The sequence below is a fragment of the Python bivittatus genome, unplaced genomic scaffold, assembly GCF_059951505.1.
Source record: "Python bivittatus isolate LINGU-HERP-01145 unplaced genomic scaffold, Pbiv_v1 ctg000820_np1212, whole genome shotgun sequence".
NCBI classification, from domain to species: Eukaryota; Metazoa; Chordata; class Lepidosauria; order Squamata; family Pythonidae; genus Python; species Python bivittatus.
The window spans coordinates 2,287,964-2,307,326 of record NW_028277107.1 but is presented as its reverse complement, the minus strand read 5'-3'; the positions used below and the strand labels follow the sequence as shown (position 1 = coordinate 2,307,326).

The window sequence follows — 19,363 nt, the reverse complement described above, 5'->3', positions numbered from 1 at the left end:
AGATAAAGATAACGACACCTGGCCTCCTCCTTCCCCCCCTTATGGCAGGTCAAGCAAACGGTTAGAATAACATTCCCAGCATTACTCTATTGATCTATGTTTAGCAATTAAAGTAAAAGTATAATTAGTAATTAAAGCATATAAAACAATCGAAGAATCTGGTTTGCGTAGATCCTGACATGCCGCCCTCCAATAGACCGAATGTGCCTACATTCAGAAGAAAATCTGAAAAAGAAAATAGAAATACTTTACTTAGGTTTGTCAGGGTACTTTGAGTGAAAACGAAGAAGTAGTTTAGGTCCTTTAACATTAATACTGTCCACCCATTCATGATGGGTTTTGGGAAAATGCTTCCACTGAATCAGGTACTGGAGTTTGCCTTTATGTCTTCTAGAGTCCAAAACGTCTTGTACTTCAAAGTGACTTTGTCCTTCAATCATGACAGGTGTTGGTGGAGATGGATCAGGATGCCATGTTTCAGAGGGTTTGAATGCTTTCAACAAATTTGCATGAAAAACAGGATGAATATTTCTATAATGTTTTGGCAAAGTTAATTTAAATGCCACAGGGTTGATAACTCTCTCAATTGGGAAAGGTCCCACATATTTTGGAGCAAGTTTTTTGGATGGTTGGGAAGATTTTAAGTTTTTTGTAGAAAGCCAGACTAGGTCGCCTACCTTCCAAGGTGGGTTTGCAGTACGTTTTCTATCGGCGAATTTTTTATGCTGGCTTTTTGCCTTTTCTAGAGATTTTACAATTAGTGGCCATAAAGTTATAATGTTGTTTATCCATTGGTCTGCTGAGAGTTCAGGCAGGTTTTTAAGAGGCAATTCTGGGAAAGGTGGAAAGTCCTGGCCAGATGCTATTTTGTATGGTGTAAATCCAGTGCTTTGATGCACTGTGTTGTTATAAGCTACTTCAGCAAAAGGAAGGAGCTCAGACCAATCATCCTGCTGATGATTTGTAAAACATCTTAAATATTGTTCCAATAAAGAGTTAATTTTCTCCGTAGATCCGTCAGTCTCCGGATGAAAACTGGAACTCAAAGCTTGATTAGATCCAAGTAATGTAAGAAATTCCTTCCAAAATTTGGAGGTGAACTGTGGCCCGCGATCTGAAATCACCCTCTTGGGGCGCCATGGAGGCGGTAAATGTGTGCAATGAATAGTTTAGCTAATTTTTTAGCAGTTGGAATTGATGAACATGGAATAAAATGTGCTTGTTTAGAAAATAGATCCACCACAACCCAAATCACTGTGTTGTGATTACTCAGAGGTAGGTCTACAATAAAGTCCATGGAAATTTCTTCCCAAGGTTTTTTTGGAGATGATACAGATTGAAGAAGGCCAAGAGGTTTTCCCCCTCTCTTTTTTGACATTGCACACACAGGGCATGTAGAAACATAGTCAGAAATGTCTTTTCTCATTGTTGGCCACCAAAATTGCCTGCGCAGAAGGTGTAAGGTTTTTATAAATCCAAAATGGCCTGAAGACTTGTCATCATGTCCCCTTTCTAGAATTTGTTTACGAAATGAAAGTGGCACATAAAGCTTGTCTCCCATCCACCAAGCTTGGTCCTCATGGGTTAAAGTATTTTTATTATTCTGGAACCATTCATCAGAATCCAAAGCAGCATTTATCTTTTGGAGTAGGTCAGTGGTAGGTTTTTGTTTCTGGAGTTTTGTCTGAGACCTGGTTAGAGCTACTGAGCCAGGTTCTAGTTGAGGTGGTGCTTTAAGAATTACCGGGGCTACCACCTGTTCTCTTTGGCTGTTATGTTGAGGCAATCTTGACAATGCATCAGCTAAAAAGTTTTTTCCCCCTGGTATGAATTTTAAAGTGAAGTTAAAGCGACTGAAGAATTGGGCCCAGCGTACTTGCTTAGGAGACAGCTTTCTTGGAGCTGTAAGAGACTCCAAATTCTTGTGGTCTGTCCATACTTCAAATGGCTGGGCTCCTCCCTCTAGGAGATGTCTCCAGGTCATAAGGGCCCAGCGTACTGCAAAAGCCTCCTTTTCCCAAACAAGCCACCTTCTTTCTGTCTCAGTAAATTTGCGAGAAATATAAGCACAGGGTTTGAGTGCATCCTCTTCATCTTTTTGGAGCAGAACAGCTCCAATTGCTACGTCTGAGGCATCGGCCTGTATTACAAAAGGCTTGTCAGGGTCTGGGTGTTTCAAAATTGGCTCTGCTGTAAATAAAACTTTCAGAGCCTCAAAAGCTCTTTGGCACTCTTCTGTCCATGTTATCGGGGCCCCGGGTTTTTGAGCTTTAGCCATCACTTTGCCTTTTGTTTTTAGTAGATCTGTTAATGGCAAAGCCACTTGTGCAAAGTTTGGAATGAATTGGCGATAAAAATTGGCAAAGCCTAAGAAACTTTGCAATTGCCTTCTAGTTTTAGGTGGTTCCCAACCCAAAACATCTTTTATTTTAGCAGGGTCCATTTCAATTCCTGCCTTAGAAATGCGATACCCCAGGTAGTCTACTTGTTTTTTATGAAACTCACATTTTGACAGTTTGGCATACAATTGAGCTTTCAACAATTTTTTCAGAACAGTCCTCACCAATTTTACATGGTCCTTTAAGTTGTCAGAGTAGATCAAGATGTCATCTAAGTAAACCAGCACTCCTTGATATAAATGCTCATGTAGCACTTCATTAATTAGTTGCATAAACACCCCGGGCGCTCCCGAAAGCCCGAATGGGAGGACCTTGTATTCATAGCAGCCAAAAGGAGTTGAAAAAGCCGTGAAATGCTCGTCCCCTTTGCGAATTCTTACTCTGAAATATGCTTCCCTTAAGTCCAATTTAGTAAATATTTTTCCTTTTGAAAGTTGAGCAAGCAGATCCTTCATTAACGGGAGGGGATATTTATTTTCTTTGCAGATTGCATTGAGGCCCCTGTAATCCGTGCAGAGCCTCAAGCTTCCATCTTTCTTTTCCCTAAATAACACGGGAGCTGCCATGTTTGATTTAGCTGGTTGTATAAATCCCCTTGCCAGGTTTGTGTCTATAAATTCCCTCAGAGCAGCAAGCTCTTTTTGGGTCATTGAATAAGTTTTCTTTTTTGGGAATTTAGCTCCTGGCTGAATCTCTATGGCACAGTCAGTGTCTCTGTGGGGAGGCAGTGTGTCTGCTTCTTTTTTGCTGAACACAGCCTGTAAATCCCTGTAGGGTTCAGGAATGTCTTTAAGGGACTCTGGGTCCAATTCTGGGGATTTGTTCATGCTGCAAGCTGTTGCTGCAGTTTCCGTTCTTCCTGACTGCTCAGGTCCCAAATAAATTCCATCTGCAAATTGCAACTGCCCCGTCTTCCAAAAAACACGAGGATCCCACTTTTTCACCCAGTTCGCTCCGAGAATCAGGGCGTAATTCCCTAAAGGAGCCACTAAGCATTTAAGAGTCTCTTTGTGGGTCCCCACTTGCAGCTCAAAAGGCTCCGTACGATACAGCACTGCCCCTCCCCCTGCTTTGGAACCATCCAGCTGGGTGAACACTATCGGGGTCTTTATTTTTTCCACCCTTAGCTCCAACGCGTTCACCAGTATGGGACTGATCAAACAGCGTGAGCAGCCGGTATCCATTAGCGCGGTTAGCGTGGCTTTGTACTCTGTTCTGAGCGCTGAAATAGTCACTTTAAGGGTGGTAACACTCACCGAATCATCGTCATCGGAGTCGTCTTCCTCCTCCTCCGGCTCCGCCTTGGGTTCATGAGCAGGCTTGTCGATCTCGACGCTTGCCTTTTGATCTTTTCCAACGGATCCAATTTTGTAAACGATGAGGTCTGGGAACGGCGATTCTGTGCCTGTCGCAGCGGTTCCTTTTTTCCCTTTCGCGCCGGCTTTTTGCACTGCTCCCGCGGCTTTTTTCGCCTCCCCCCCCCGTGCGGGTGGCGGCTTAGGACAGGAAGGCGCCAGATGACCCGGCTCGCCGCAGCGGAAGCAAACGCGATCGGCCGCTCTAGGACTTCTCTCGTCTCCTCCCCTCGATGGTTGTCTTCGGGACGTCGGCGCCGGGGCGCTGGGCCTCCTGCCGAAGTCCGGGTCCACTCTTTTCCACTGGGCTTCGACGTTCCCCGCGTGCTGGATCCATCCGTCTAGGGAATTCGGGTCTCCCCGGGCGAACGCCAACTTCCAGAGATCGCGACGCATCCCTTGCTGGAAGCGGTCAATTTTGAACTGCTCCGGACAATCAGGAAGCAGCCCCGCAACGCCGCGAAACTCCAGGGCGTACTCGCCGAGGCTACGGGTTCCCTGACGCATTGTGCTCAGTTGCGCCCGGGCTCGGGTGACGACCCCGGGGTCCTCAAATCTCCTGCGAAGGGCGGTTAGGAACCCCCCCAGGTGGTTTAGTTCCGGCGCTCGTGCCGCTCGGAGCTGGATCAGCCATTCTCCCGCCTTGCCGGTGAACGCTCTGCAGATGTAGAGTACGCGCTCCCGGTCGGAGGCGAAAAGATGCCCCGTTTGCTCCAGGCATATGGTGGTCTGCGCCATGAAGTTAGGTACTTCCTTCGGGTCCCCGCTAAATTTTTCGGTCAAACCCCAGCGCTTTAAGAGGGCATCTTGCTGGGCTTGGATTGGGGCCACCCTCCGAGGTAACATCGCCGCGGCCACAGGTGGCGGGACTGGCCCTGCCGGAGGACCCGGTGTTGCCTGAGCTGGGAGGGTGGCAGGTGTGGTTGGTGGGGTTATCAGCGAATCCTCTAGCCCTCCTTCTTCGGCCTCCCCCTCTGCGCCCGGGCTTTGGTACAGACCTGAACGACGGACGAGCTCGCTCATCCTCATCAGCTCCCTCCTCATCATGGCGTTTTCCGATTGCAGGATCTGCACGCAATCTTCTAGGGTCACCCTCCAGGTGGATTCAGCTCTTCCTGTCGTCAGGGCCCAGCGCTTATCAGGCTCCATGTCTAGAAATGACCTTTCCCCCGTCACCTCTTCCATGGTCCACAACTTAGTTTTGCGCCGGTCAGGCTTCCGTGGCGCCGGGAGAGACGGGTAGGTGCCGGTCAGGGATTCCTCCCCCACGGATCCACCTACAGCCCCGGTCTCGGGGCATTCCTCCTCCATTCCCGCAGCCGCGGTCGGCTTTTCGAGGGATTTCTCCACGGTGGTGTTTTCCCGGTAAATCCCTCGTAAAGTGGGGGGCAGACTCAACAAAATGTCAGAGTCTGCACACTCAATCCCAAAGTTCAGTAAATCCTCTGGAGACCAAAAAGTTCCATTACAGATTTCTTTATTTTAGGAGAAGCACACAGCATCATAGTTTGTTGAGTCTGCCTCAACATAGCAAAGCCTTGTCTTTTTAAGCCCAACTTCCCCCCCTTCTAGGATTCTATTCCCACTTGCAGCTCTTCGCGCCTTCCACCAGTTCTCACACGTCCTGGCCTTGGATGTCTGGCTGAAGATAAAGATAACGACACCTGGCCTCCTCCTTCCCCCCCTTATGGCAGGTCAAGCAAACGGTTAGAATAACATTCCCAGCATTACTCTATTGATCTATGTTTAGCAATTAAAGTAAAAGTATAATTAGTAATTAAAGCATATAAAACAATCGAAGAATCTGGTTTGCGTAGATCCTGACATTGACCATCCCTGAATACTGGAGTCCTTCAGCAGGGAGCATTGGGTAGAAGAAAGGAAACCAAGTTTTGTCAGTCAGAATCTGGGAAACAAAATTGTAACTGATCTGAAAAGAATAAAAGATGGTAGTATTTTAAGTTTACCACCCAAAATTAAATGGCTATCTTTCTTGTAATAAACGGCGCTCTTCATTTACAGCTGAGGACTTCTGATTGAAAGTTATGTTACTGAAAAAAGTCACACCTGTGGGATTTTCTAGGTGCCCAACATGGTGGAAATCTGGATGGAGATGTCCGTCTCGGCCCCTTCCAGAACAGCCACTGTGTCTCTCCTCCTTCCACAGCTGTAGTTGGGGACATTGGCCTCCCCGTCTGAAAGCAGGTCCAGCAAAGCCTCTGAAGTCTTTCCTGCATGGAAATTGTTTTCATAAATATTGTAACTCAGAGTGATGTTAGGCAAGAGATGGGAATCCTGGTTGATCTCCTGGATGGCAAAGAGGAAGGAGAGCATTTTCCAACCTTCTGTCGAAAATGTTCTGCAAGTATAAATATATAACAGCATAATTAATTAAAGGAAGGTTTTATCTATTTTTTTTTTATTACAGAAACAATTCTAATCCATCCAAGCTTCCTCTGAATGGCATAAAAAATTCCTAAAAATATTAACGGCAAACACATTTTAAAAACCCCAGAAACTATATTAATAAAATATTTCAGATTACATTTCAAAGGCACTATCACAGTTTATGACATGAAAAGAACATTTGGAGGGGGACACGCTTCATCCTTTTTTGGGTGGATTGCTTCATCTCTCCTAAGGTGGGGGGATCCCCAGAAATCTCAGAATTGTTGAATGGTGAACTTGGAAAGGATCAAATAGGCCGCACTCACTTTCTCACTCAAAATGAACAGCTGTGACTATAGACAAAGCCAGTAAGTTTTCAATTTCTGGACATACTTTGATTTTCAAGTCCATTGTTCAAAGTATCCTGAAAGGAGATTTAACTTACCTCATTAATAATGCAAGGGGAAAAATGCAGCATTCTTGCATTTTTCTCTCCCTGATGAACCATATGAGGCGCAGAAGGGAGGAACCATCTTCTTTCCTCTATCCACCCCCTATCTCTGCTCTAAGAAAGCAGATGCTTGTTCTTCAAAATCAAGCAGAACAGAGAGTCCCTACTGTCCATACAGGATGTCTGTAACTGAATTTCCAGGGAGTGTCATCAGCTGCATGGGGTGAAATGGTTACCCAAGTTTGAATTTGGACAGAAATGGAGAGAAACTACCAGATCAACAGGACAATGCCTGTTAAGATAGGGGGGCTGGAACATTAGAAATCAGTCAGAAAGGGAGTGCTGCAATGCAGAGCAGGAAGATGGACTTATATGATTACTTGGGTTGAAGGAGTTGTGTTGAATCTTAGTGGCTGAAATTAACCTTTGCTGCAGAGACAATGCCACCAATGAGAAGCTCTCCTGCCCTGTAATGGTTCTTTGGGTCAAACTCATCCCTCTTCAGATTCAGCAGGCATTTGGCTTTGAGCTTTCCAGAGACTCCCTGGGGCCACAGAAGCAGCCCAAGCAGCAACATGACTTGGATTCCTGATGGAGCCTCCAGCCCTATACCTATTTTGAAGAAAAAGCTAGAAGAAGAGATGGGAAAAACCAAAGCCCTCTTTCAGAAGAGAAGCTTCAAAGATTTCCTAATCCAGACAGTGTGTAGACGAGGTTTCACACCTGAAGGGGAGGGGAGTAGGCGCAGTGCCTGCCTGCCCTAATTGCCTCCCCAGACTCTCTCTTTCTTCTGACCCCCATTTATGCACCCCATATCTTCCAATGCCATGACATCAGCCAACAAGACCCTAGTGTGATGTGTTTGTGTCAAATCTTCTGAAAGTTTCCAGAATAGTCTCTAGAGTTTTAGCAGGAAGATAACAAATAAAACACTATGATTTGGCTAATGGCAAGGAGGAGAGAGATCACCTCTCTGAACTCTGAATGAGCCAACAGGCAGATGCCCAAAGGGGGAAATGTAGTTGCTCTCTTTTCAGGGTAATACAATATGGGAATTAGAAAAAGTGTTACTGGGCATTGACTCCTTATTTCTTGTAGCTTATCAAACCACAAGAAATGTCCTGAGGAAAAGGACTTTTATTCATTATAGCCATCAAGAGTTGGGCTTCTGGTTCTACCTTTGGGCAATTCCCATGAAACCAACTTTGGTCTTTTATTTGAGGAAAAAAGCTGTTCTTTGTCTGTAAAGTTTGTGAAGTTGTAGTTTGTGAACTACAATGTGTAGCATGTATTTAGCACCTAAACATGATGTTCACCACATTTTCTGTGTCTGAGTGAACATGGAGGACTCCTAATCTAATGCCTGAATCTTCAGTTTCTCTGCAGACCCTCAGACTTAAAGACACACAGAGAGTTATTCTGTAGAGTCCCCAGCAAAGAGAAGGGGTGAAATCATGTATATTAAAAGTGGTAATCCAGTTCTACTCTTACTTGAAGCAAACAAGACATCTTTTATATGGGTAGGGTTGTTTTTCCAGAAATGTTCAAGTGAGATTGATCAGAACTAAGTACAGGTCATATAACTCTCAGCTGTCAGTAGTTGAACTGATTTGAAGAAAACAGACAATGTAAAGCCCCAATTCCATCATTTCATTTGATGCAAAAAAAAAAAAGACTTTTATTCAAATTCATGGGCACTGTGATGAATGTTAGCTTAGCCAAAGGGGGAGGTGAGATCAAATGGGTCATGATTCCCTGTGTAGCCCCAGATCGAAGGTGGAGGTCAATGGTCTTTTCTCACCTACTTTGTCTCTCTCCACAAAAGTGCTAGACAGAGAGGTTCACTTTCTCCTTTGAAGTTTGATACTTGCTTAAAAGGCTTCGACCAGATTATTCTAGCCATGGCTCTTGGCCTAATTCATGAGAATATCAAATGGTCGTACGTGCAGATTATACTTGGATCATAGCTCTGATGCATTTGATTAATACAATTGCAAGATACTCTGTTAAATATTAAGAGGTTTCCTTGGATATTGATGGAGTCTTTAAGACTCACGCTTTATGATAAACCCTCTCAGCAACTCCCAGGATACTTGCTATCTTGCATGGAATTCCTAGATCCATATGCAGTAAATATTCTCCAAACTTTAAAGTATTGTTCCATAAATTAAATTAAGTCCATTATTGATCCGCTGGGGGGAGGGGAAGGAGGCTCCTGGAGCTGACCTTATTTAGCCAGAAGTGATGAAGAGCAACATAGAGTGGTGGGCTCCATGCTTGGCATTGCTGTGATTGTTCCAATCTCCAAGAAAGAAGAAAGAGTTGACCCGGCCGAGGACAGGCCAATGAACCTGCTCAATCTAATGAGCAAATTTTAAGCCAGATACTCCTTGATCAACGTAAGGCCTGGCTGGATCAGGAAAATTAAGGGGTTGCAACGTTGCTCTGCTGCTTTATGCAGATGATGCTCTAGTTCTTCCCACAACACCAATAGGCCTCAATCATCAAATGAAATCTTTATTATGGTCAAAGACCAGCATAAGGAGGGTGAGGTACCGTTAATTAAAAAAGCATAGAAAATACATTAGTTAAATAATAATAAAAATCTAAAGGATATAAAATAGAAAGGTAATATCTAAAAGGGATCTAATAAACAAGTATGAAAACTAGAAGTGATTAAAAATGAATGTATTAAAAGAGAAAGTATATATACAAAACAAGAGTCTAGAAGAATGTAAAAGGAGGGGTAGGAGCATTAGATGGGTGTCAGGGAGCAGAAAGGTTAGCGTGTGCCAGACTATATTATCAAATTACAGAGCACTCCAGCATGATGAACTAGATGCTCATTTAGATTAGTTTATGGCACAGGCCATCCTCTGACAAATTTTAATTGCTGCTGCGCAGAATCTGGCGTTATATGTTGTATCAGGGTTGGTATCTGAAAGCAGCTGGGAGGTGTCGGATTGCCCTGTGTGTCCTGGGCATTTATGCAGGAAAGGTGAGATGAGTCTAGAACGGATGTCTCTGTAATACGGGTTCTGGAGAAGCCCACGCTCTGTTGTTTCCATTTGTCCAGAGTCACAGGGGACCTACAGGCCTCAGAAGAGCTCTGAGAGTTTGGCCTAATTCTGCAGCAATGATCCTCTATCAAAACCCAAGACTGGGGATTTGCCAAGAGGCTGAGGCTCCGCTCATGGAGCGATAATAGTCACAAAGTAGAACAGGTGGCCTCTTTCGGGTGTTTTGGAGGACTTCTGCCTGCCACTGGCTGGAGGAAAGCTCCCTGCGAAGATGCCACTGTCAATGGACCAAGATCTGCCAGCGCCGTTCTTAAAGTTTTACTTTTTCTCTCCAAGGGAGGATATTCTGTCCCAGCTGCACTTCAGCCTTTTCTGGCTAAGACACTGGCCCATTTCTTTCAGGGGACTCTGTTTTTTGGTTGGTTTGTTTTTTGCATTCTGCTGTTGCCCCCGCCATTGAAATCATTTTACAGCAGAGATAAAATCAATTGAAACAGAATATATTTTAATTGATTTAAAATTAAATCAATTCTGCCCCCAGAGGTGTGGTGGCGCCGTACCCTCCCAGCTTTCCCGAAACTGCCTCTGCCAGTGTTCATAGGGCGTCCCTGGGGGTGGTTAGTTCCCTCACGATGCTTCCTGAATTATTTGCCAATTCTCTGTCTTTCCTGGAATTTATTTTTTAGTAAGATTGCTTTTATATTGTATTATAGTTGATTTTATCTCTGCTGTAAAATGATTTCAGTGAAATGGGCGGTGACAAATTTGACATATAAATAAATAAATAATTAAAAAATGGGGGAGTTGCATACTATCTATAAAATATTTTGTACCAATTTTCTTTTAAATTATTATTATTATTTTTTAAATCTGCTCTCAGTCATTACCGACTCTGCAGTGACTGCTTGGACGAGACCTTGCAGTTTTCAAGGCAAGGTGTTTTGGAAGTGGTTTGCCAGAGCCTCCTTCCTAGAGCAGAGCCCAGCTGGCGAGTGCAGGAGGTGGGGTTACCGTTGCTTTGCACCCTTTTCGGGCATGCATGGTTTTTCGCGCTTACCGGCAACTGCTCCCAACTCTGTTTGCAAGGCACCGCCAGCATTTTTCCTCCCACCAGAGTGAGAGTACCCACTTATCTACTCACGTGAGTTTTTGAACTGTTGGGTTGACAGGAACTGGGGAGGAAACAGGAGCTCACCTTGTTAACGCAAAGGCTGGACTCGAACCGCTGAAGCGTCGACCATTTCTGGCTGGCAACTTTCAGCGTGTAAATGTTATAGATTTAGTCCATAGTTCTTCTCATTGTGGTATTGTGACTGTTTCTTTGAAATGTTGCATCCATTCTGTCATACAGTTTTTGGTTTGTTCTGTCTCTTATCTCATATGTATGATAAAGTTTACATACATAACAGGGCTAAGATACTGTAGAACTTCCAGATCCAGACAGGCAGGCAGGCACTGGCCAATCAACCAGATGTCATGGTAGTAGACAAGGACCAGAAGTTGGGGTGGTGATAGATGTAGCATTGCCAAGTGACAGCAACATCAGGAAGAAAGAGCATTTGAAGCTGGAGAAGGACCAGGACCTGAAGGAGGAACTTGAGAGGATTCAAGGCCGAAGTGGACCACTCGGGGCTGTGACTCCTAAGCTGGGAGAGGGGCTCCAACAGATCCCAGGAACAACGTCAGAGCTCTCTGTCCAGAAGAGTGCTGGGTTAGGAACAGGTCAGATCCTGCGCAGAACCCTCAGACTCCCAGGCCTCTGCTAGAAGACCTGAGATTGAGGAGGACACAGACCACCCATCAGGGTGAGAAGGGATACTTTTATGAAATTCTGTCTAATACTGTGTCCTTTTAAATTTTTAACCACCTTTGTGTCTCTTACCATAAGTATCCATGAAGTCCATTGGCTGAACCGGCTCCTTCCAAAATTGCCATTCTGCTCTTTGGGAATTTTATCTGCTCTTTTATCCATGCTTCATGACACAGTTTCAGATCTGGAAGGCAAGACCACCGCTCCTGAATCCTGTAGGATTTTTTTGTTTGACTCTGGGTCCTTTCCCACTCCTTGTAAATTGATTGATGGTTTCTTGCCATTTTTGGTCTTGAAAAGTTCTCTCTGAGATTCTGATTGTTGCCATTTCAAATAAATAGTTTATCTTGATTGTTTCCAGTTACATGCAAAGCAAGTTATTTCTCTGAGTAGGCTTTCTGATAGCCAGAGTCTTCTTGCAAAAAATTAATTTTTTAATGTTAAAAATCTAGTGATTATTTTTTCTTTTTGAATACTAATTTTATTCCAGAATATTCTCTTATGAATTGTTTTCATTAATTGTGCTTCTGTGATGATTAATACTACATCATCCGCATAGCATTTAAGCTTAAATTCCTCTCCACACATTTGAAGACCTGTTATTTGTTCATCACCTTTTATCTTTTCTGCCGATATTTCTAACACACCAATAAATAGTAAGGGAGAGAGTGGACATCCTTGCTTTGTTCTTTACTTTTTGCCATTGATATATACTTTTAACCCAAGCTTGAAATTCTTCTACAGGGCCCATTCCCTCTCCCCCTCCCCCTCCCCCTCCCCCTCCCCCTCCCCCTCCCCGCACTCCTTCTTCTTCTTCTTCTTCTTCTTCTTCTTCTTCTTCTTCTTCTTCTTCTTCTTCTTCTTCTTCTTCTTCTTCTTCTTCTTCTTCTTCTTCTTCTTCTTCTTCTTCTTCTTCTTCTTCTTCTTCTTCTTCTTCTTCTTTTCTATTATGTCAGTTAGAAATGTACTGCTGTCTTTTATGCTTCTTTTTGGGATCAAATAACTTTGGCTGATATGTCTAATATCTGAAACACATTTTTGCCATCTATCAGCAAATATTATGAAAATCTTGTAGCTTATATTCAGCAAGGAAATTAGTCTATGACTGTGATTTCTCTGAGTCATTCTCTTCTTTATGAATCACAGTTATATATGCCTTTCCCATGTTGGTGGTATTGCCTTTGTTTCTTTGATTTCATTCATCATATTTGTCAATGGTTCTAATAATTCTTCTTCCAATTCTTTGTAATATTAAGATATCAGCCCATCTGGACCTGGTGCTTTTTTTCATTTAATTTGTTTTATCTCTTTTTTCCTTTCTTGAGCATTTATAGCTATACTTAGGATTTGTCTCTGTTGATCATTAAACCCTTTCATGATTGATTTTTCAATATATTTATTCAATTTCTTTATTCAACATTTAGACTTGGAATATACTGTTAAAACATTAAAAATAAGAAAACAACAACAAGAAAAGAAAAATAAAGAGTAAAGATGGCAGAAATGACAAAACCAGATCAGAACAAAGAAAACAACCTGCACAATCTAAAGGAGGCTTCAGTCACACTCGCCAATGCCTGGATGAAGAGCCCTTTGGGTGCTGTTCAGATCTCAGGGGAACCTCCTTCCAGGAGGCAGCTATTGTAAAAGGGAATTTGCACTTTTGGGGTCCTGATAGATGGCATCGTTTAACCAAAGGAACCCAGATTGCACCAACCCACCCAGATCGGATCAGCTGGGCACATATTTTGGGAAAGAGGTGGTTCCTCAAGTAAACATGCCCAAAGCCACATAGGGCACGGAAGGAGTAGAGCAGACATATTCCCTCCCACCATGTTCCCAGTCCAGATTGGGGGACCTTCTACTTCATTTGACACCAATGGGGAGAATCCTTCCTGGGTGGTTGTGCAAAACATACTTTTTTTTAGGTTCTTTCTCCATCACAAATCAGAACCAACTAAGTTCAAAGTTTACTACTAATGTGTGAAAGACTATACTCACCCATGCTAAAAATCCCTCTTGATATTGATTATAATGATTTTTTTTTTTTTTTTACAAAAGTTTGGGGCCAAATTCTGCTGTCTCACTCCATGGCTCATAATCAGAATTTGAAGCTCATCTATGACTTCTCCCTTTCCATATCTGCCTGTTCACTCATTCAAAGTTCAGAGAGGTGATCTATCTCCTCTTCAATAAGATGCAAATCATAGTGATTTACTTATTGTCTTGAGGCTCAATCTCTAGAGACTTTTCTGCAAACTTAAAAAAAAATTGACAACAGATGTCAATAACATGTTTTCATCTGAATACCAGACTAAAGCCTTGTTGGCTGAAGTCATGGCACTGGAAAGTTGTGGGTGCATAAATGCTTCTGGAGAAAAAAGAGCAAGGGGAGCCCTTTGGGGCAGTTGAAGGCCATGTTTACTCCTCTCTCCTCCAGACTGGATTAGGTAAGCCCCTGAAGCTTCTGTCTTGGAAGAGGGCTTATATGACTTCTTGATCTTTATTCACAGCAAATGCAGAGCTGTAGGCTCAGTCAGGAACACAAGTCATGTTGCTGCTTCTGCTGCTTCTGTGGCCCCAGGGAGTCTGTATGAAGCTCAAGGGCAGATGCCTCCTGACTTTGAAGAGGGATGGAGTGAACTCACAGAATCATTATAGGCCAGGAGAGCTTCTCATTGGTGGCATAATCTCTGCAACCAGGGCTAAGTTTCAACCACTAAACTTCAAAACAGCTCCTTCAACTGAATTATTGTGGTAAGTAAATCTACCTGCATTGTATTACAGCCACCTCCCAATCTTATGAACCTTTGTCCCCTTGATTTCCTACTTTTGCTATCTCCCATCAAACGTTCCTTGAATTCCTCTGAGTAGAGCTAGATTGTGGATGGAGTGGTTCATTGCTCCCTTCTACCCCTCCCTTGCCCCATAAAGGGCTCAATGTGGACACAAAAATGAAGGGATTCTGTATTTGTTCTCTGCACTGAAAATGAGATAACCTCCACATTCTTTTTTCTGGACAAAAATTCACTGATAATGTAAAGGAATCACAGAAAGGAATTTATTTAGTTACTGAATATCCAAATGTGTCTATGTCCCATTCACAATTGATGCCAATCTTATAATGATTTCAATGGAAGTTAAATCTCCACTCAAGAACTTTAAAAACTTAGCTTGCCCAGAGACTGATAACAGGCTGGCTTTGTTAACAGTCACAGATGCTTCTTGTATGTGTCTGAGTGTGGAGATGATGATTTAAGTGGCCTTTCCAACTTTAGGATTTCATGATTCTATGTTTTATATAGGAGGATAAGTCAAACTTCCAACTATTAAGTTTTGCAGAAGGTAACATTTGTTTCTTTGATATTAATCTAATAACTTTTATTAAAGCATTTATGTTTTTATTTTTTTAAAGTTAATATTTTGAGAAATACCCTAATCCATTCAGAAGAACTCTATGCATGGGTAGATTAGAAGTATTGTCATAAAAAGAAAGTTAAATAAATGCTCTTTTCATTGGTTGTGTTCTAATACATGCATATTTCTAGGATAGCAACACCAGAATACTGGAAAATGCTCTCCTTCCTTTTTGCCATCCAGGACATCAATCAGGATTCCCATGTCTTACCCAACATCACCCTGAGTTACAATGTCTATGAAAATTATTTCAATGCAAAAATGACTTCGGATGCTTTGCTGGACCTTCTTTCATATGGAGAGGCCAATGTTCCCAACTACAGCTGTGGAAGACAGAGAAACACAGTGGCCGTTCTCGAAGGGGCTGATACTGATATCTCCATCCAGATTTCAACAACGTTGGGCATGTACAAAGTTCCACAGGTGTGTCTTTGCTGGGAAGAGAATGTTTAGTCTTGTAACTTTCAGTCAGAGGTCCTCTATTGCAAGTGGAGAAAAGAGTTTGATTATGGAAATGGGAAGCATTCAGGATGAAGGTTCAGGTTATGCAAAGGAAGGGCAGGACTAGAACAAACATATTCCCTCCCACCATGGTCCCAGTTTAGATTGGGGATCTTCTAGTTCCAGGGGTCTGAAAAATTCTCCACTGTAGAAGCAAAGGGGAAGGGAAGGAATGCATAAAGCAATGAGTGAGCAGATAAGCCATCATTGCAAAGAAAGGAATTATTGCCTCATTAGGAACAGAATAGTTATCTTGAATTGTGGATGTTATGGGCATGAAATAAAACACCATATTTCATTGCTTTTCAGATTAGCTACACTTTTGTTTCCCAGATTCTGAGGGATAAAAGTCAGTTTCCTTTCTTCTACCCGATGCTCCCTGCTGAAGGAGTCCAGTACTCAGGGATGGTCAAGGTGCTCCTCCATTTCAGGTGGACCTTGGTGGGCCTCCTTGCTCCAGACACTGACCAGGGCCAGAGGTTCATAACGATGTTGACTTCCATGATGATTCAGAATGGCATTTGTCCAGTTTTCTCAGAAATCTTTTCCAACTCTATCTATCACTTGTTCATAAGTGATCGTCCATATCGCAAGTGGAGAGAAGTGAATGTCTTTCTTTATGGTGCTGAAGTGTATTCATTCAATATGGGACTAATCATTATACAAGGAGTCTTTGAAAGTTTTAAGGAACCAGTTGCAGGAAAAGTCCTGATCACAACAATCCGATGGGACTTCACCATTTTTTTGAAAAATAGTGTCTTTCCCATTCAGTTCATCCATAGCATTTTTTCCTTTCTGATGAAGAGAAACCAGATGGGTAAGTATGGTGACTTGATCCATTTTTACCCTGCCATGCAATACATTGCGCAGACATCTTTCAGATGCTCCTACATGAAGGATGCCTTTTCCGTAAAAGTCTGGAGACGCTGCAGAGACAGAGAAGAGCTGCAGCCTCTGCCTCAGGAAATGGTTGATCAGATCCTGTCTCGGGACAACTATCTCATTTACAACACCGTCTGGGCTGTGGCACGGGCGCTACATGCAGCCTATTTATCCAGATCCAAGAGGACAAGGATCAATGGTGGGAAGAACTTGGAGACTCCAAGTCTGAAGGCTTGGCAGGTATTTCTTTTCTGTTTCACATCTCTCTCCTGCAGCTAAGAACCAGTTTTACATATATAAGAACTAGGGTCAGATTCTAAAATATTTATTATTATTATTATTATTATTATTATTATTATTATTATTATTAATAATAATAATAATAATAATAATAATAATAATAATAATTCAAAGGCAATAATGAAATTGAATTTCAACTTTCCTCTCCTCTCCCTTTTGCATTCCCTTCATTTTTTCCTTTCTTTTGTTGTAAATCTTCTTTTTAAATTTCATTTTGAAGAAAATATTTGGATGTGTTCACTGTTTAGCCTCTCTCTCTCTCTCTCTCTCTCTCTCTCTTTCTCCTTCTTTCCTTCTTTCTTTCTTTCTTTCTTTCTTTCTATCTTTCTTTCTTTCTTTCTTCCTTCCTTCCTTCCTTCCTTCCTTCCTTCCTTCCTTCCTTCCTTCCTTCCTTCCCCCCTCTCTCTTTCTTTCTTTGTTTTTTATCCAATATCATTTTGTTACGTACCAATAATGGTTTCTTGGCTAATCTCTTCTTTCGCTTGCATGTCTTTCTTTTTTGAGATTTTCCTTGGAAGAAGGAGCAACCAATCCTGTCCCTTTTATTCTCCCGATCTGTGGGGTCTTTCAGACAGTGTCACCCTTCTGACCCCTCATCTGCTGGGCTGCCCCTCTGCTCCAGGACTGCCTTGGCCTAGACAGAGTCCCCATTTCTTGGTCAAAAAGGTTTTATTCCATTGCCACTCTTTTGAACTTTCAGGAGGGTTGGAGACCCTGAATGTTGAAGGGTCACAGCAAATGGCGGGACATGGCCAACATTTTCTGGGTTGAGAAGCTCTGGAGGTTACTGAGGTTTGGGTTCTTCTCCTGGTCAAGTGACCCATCTATCAACCTGAGGCAGAGTTCCTCTAGCAGAACAGACCAGTAGAGCAAAGGCATCCATAGTAATGCTCAAGGTGAGCAAAGATTTTTGTCTTCATGAGCTTCCCATTCATCTGTAGAGTGATGGAACAATGTTGTGTCTCTATGAGGAGCTTTGTGTTCCCTTTTGACATCAGTGGGCAGAATTCTTCCAGTGTGGTTGTGCACAACATCATTTTTCTTTGGACTCTTTAAGTTTTGCCTTTTCTCCCTAGCACTAGTTCCTTCAATCGTTCTCCCAGAACAACCCCGTAGATAAATAGGGTTGACTCAGAGTAAGCAATTGGCCTGAACACTGCCGAAGGGGGCTATCAATCCCTTGTCTCTACAATCCTGGTCCAACTCCTGAAGCACTAGACCTCCTTGGCAAAGGTTTGAAAGGAACCTAGTAGCACATTCAGCAGTTGGATTTCTGCATGTTAAGGGCTGATCTCAGATGTTGCTTCAGAAACTCAGTCAAATGTTTTTTCTACCTGTGTCTGAATCTGTATTCTTGCTTGGATGTTCATCAACTGAGAGAGATTCTGCACCTGCCAAGATCATTCTTTCCCCCTTTTTCCACTATCTTCAACTCTCAGCTCCTGAAGCTTATATTAAAGGCTCTTGAAGTTTGTTTTGGTGACTTATTTTACATTAATTGACTTTAATCTTTTTTTGAAAAGATATTTTAATTCTGAGAGAAGATTTATCCTTTTTATCCTTTTTTTGCCTCCTTTAGCTACAGAAAAGGCAAGAAAAGCTGAGTAAGAAGTGTTTGCACTCCCTTCTGAGTGAAAGGAGACATTTCTTTTCAAGCGAGAGGCAGATCCTCATGACCAATCAAGCTCTGCACATGTTCAACAAGGGGAACTGTTTGGTTCAGATTATATTTCAGAAATAGCAAATTAGGTACAATCAGAGAGATTCTCCATTAGATTCTTGCATTGTTCAACAATGGATTTCACTTGAATAGTTTTTGAGAAGTGTTTCATGGTGATTATTAAGAACTGGAGCCTTCAAGAACACCAGTTCTATGGCTCGTGTGGGTCTTCCGGGCTGTGTGGCCGTGGTCTTGAAGTTTTGTTTCCTAACGTTTCGCCAGCACCTGTGACCGGCATGTTCAGAGTGCAGGAGCACAGACAGGAGCACTTCTCTCTGTGCCCAGGGTGATGTGACCCTTTTGTGAGTATTTATAGAGATCTGAGGGGGGGAAGGGGGGGATTGGGGGTGTGTGGATGGGGTTGGGTTACTGAGTGGCTGCTTGTTTTGGTGACAGCATCTGTGTGTATCTTCCTGGGGATTAGGCAGGGTTTTTTCTTCTATTGAATTGTTAACGAGGGGCTGCTGGGGGTGATTAGCAAGTTCATTGTGTGAACTGTTCATATGTCCTGGTGGTTGAGCTGAGTTTGTTGACCTTTTGCAGGCTGTATTTTTCAGGATTGGTAGCCAGGTTTTGTTGATTTTTAGACTCTCCTCTTTTTTATTGAAACTATCCTGGTGTTTGTGAATCTCAATGGCTTCCCGGTATAGCCTAGTATAGTGGCTGTTGGTGTTGTCCAGTATCTCTGTGTTTTCAAATAGGATTTTGTGTCCAGTGTGCTTGAGAGCATGTTCAGGTACTGCAGATTTTTCTGGTTGCTGTAGTCTGCAGTGTCTTTCGTGTTCTTTTATCCTGGTCTGGATGCTGCGTTTTGTGGTCCCGATGTATACTTGCCCGCAACTGCGTGGTATGCGGTATACTCTTGCGGCGGTGAGGAGTATACCAACGACAACACCAACAGCCACTATACCAGGCTCTATAAATCAGATCTCTATAAATACCCACAAAAGGGTCACATCACCCTGGGCACAGAGAGAACTGTTCCTGTCTGTGCTCCTGCACTCTGAACATGCCGGTCACAGGTGCTGGCGAAACGTTAGGAAACAAAACTTCAAGACCACGGCCACACAGCCCGGAAGACCCACACCAGCCATTGTATGCCGGCCGTGAAAGCCTTCGA

At 42.9% G+C, this 19,363-nt stretch overlaps 1 protein-coding gene across 1 annotated transcript; it reads left to right on the top strand.

Moving 5' to 3' along the window:
* The first annotated feature begins 4,453 nt into the window (after positions 1 to 4,453).
* On the top strand, positions 4,454 to 18,264 carry LOC148214060 (vomeronasal type-2 receptor 26-like). The gene is made up of 5 exons (XM_088128889.1): positions 4,454 to 4,500; positions 4,820 to 4,993; positions 14,972 to 15,263; positions 15,651 to 16,463; positions 18,103 to 18,264. The coding sequence occupies exons 1-5, from the start codon at positions 4,454 to 4,456 to the stop codon at positions 18,262 to 18,264; spliced, it is 1,488 nt and encodes a 495-aa protein (XP_087985015.1).
* The last annotated feature ends 1,099 nt before the right edge of the window (positions 18,265 to 19,363 follow it).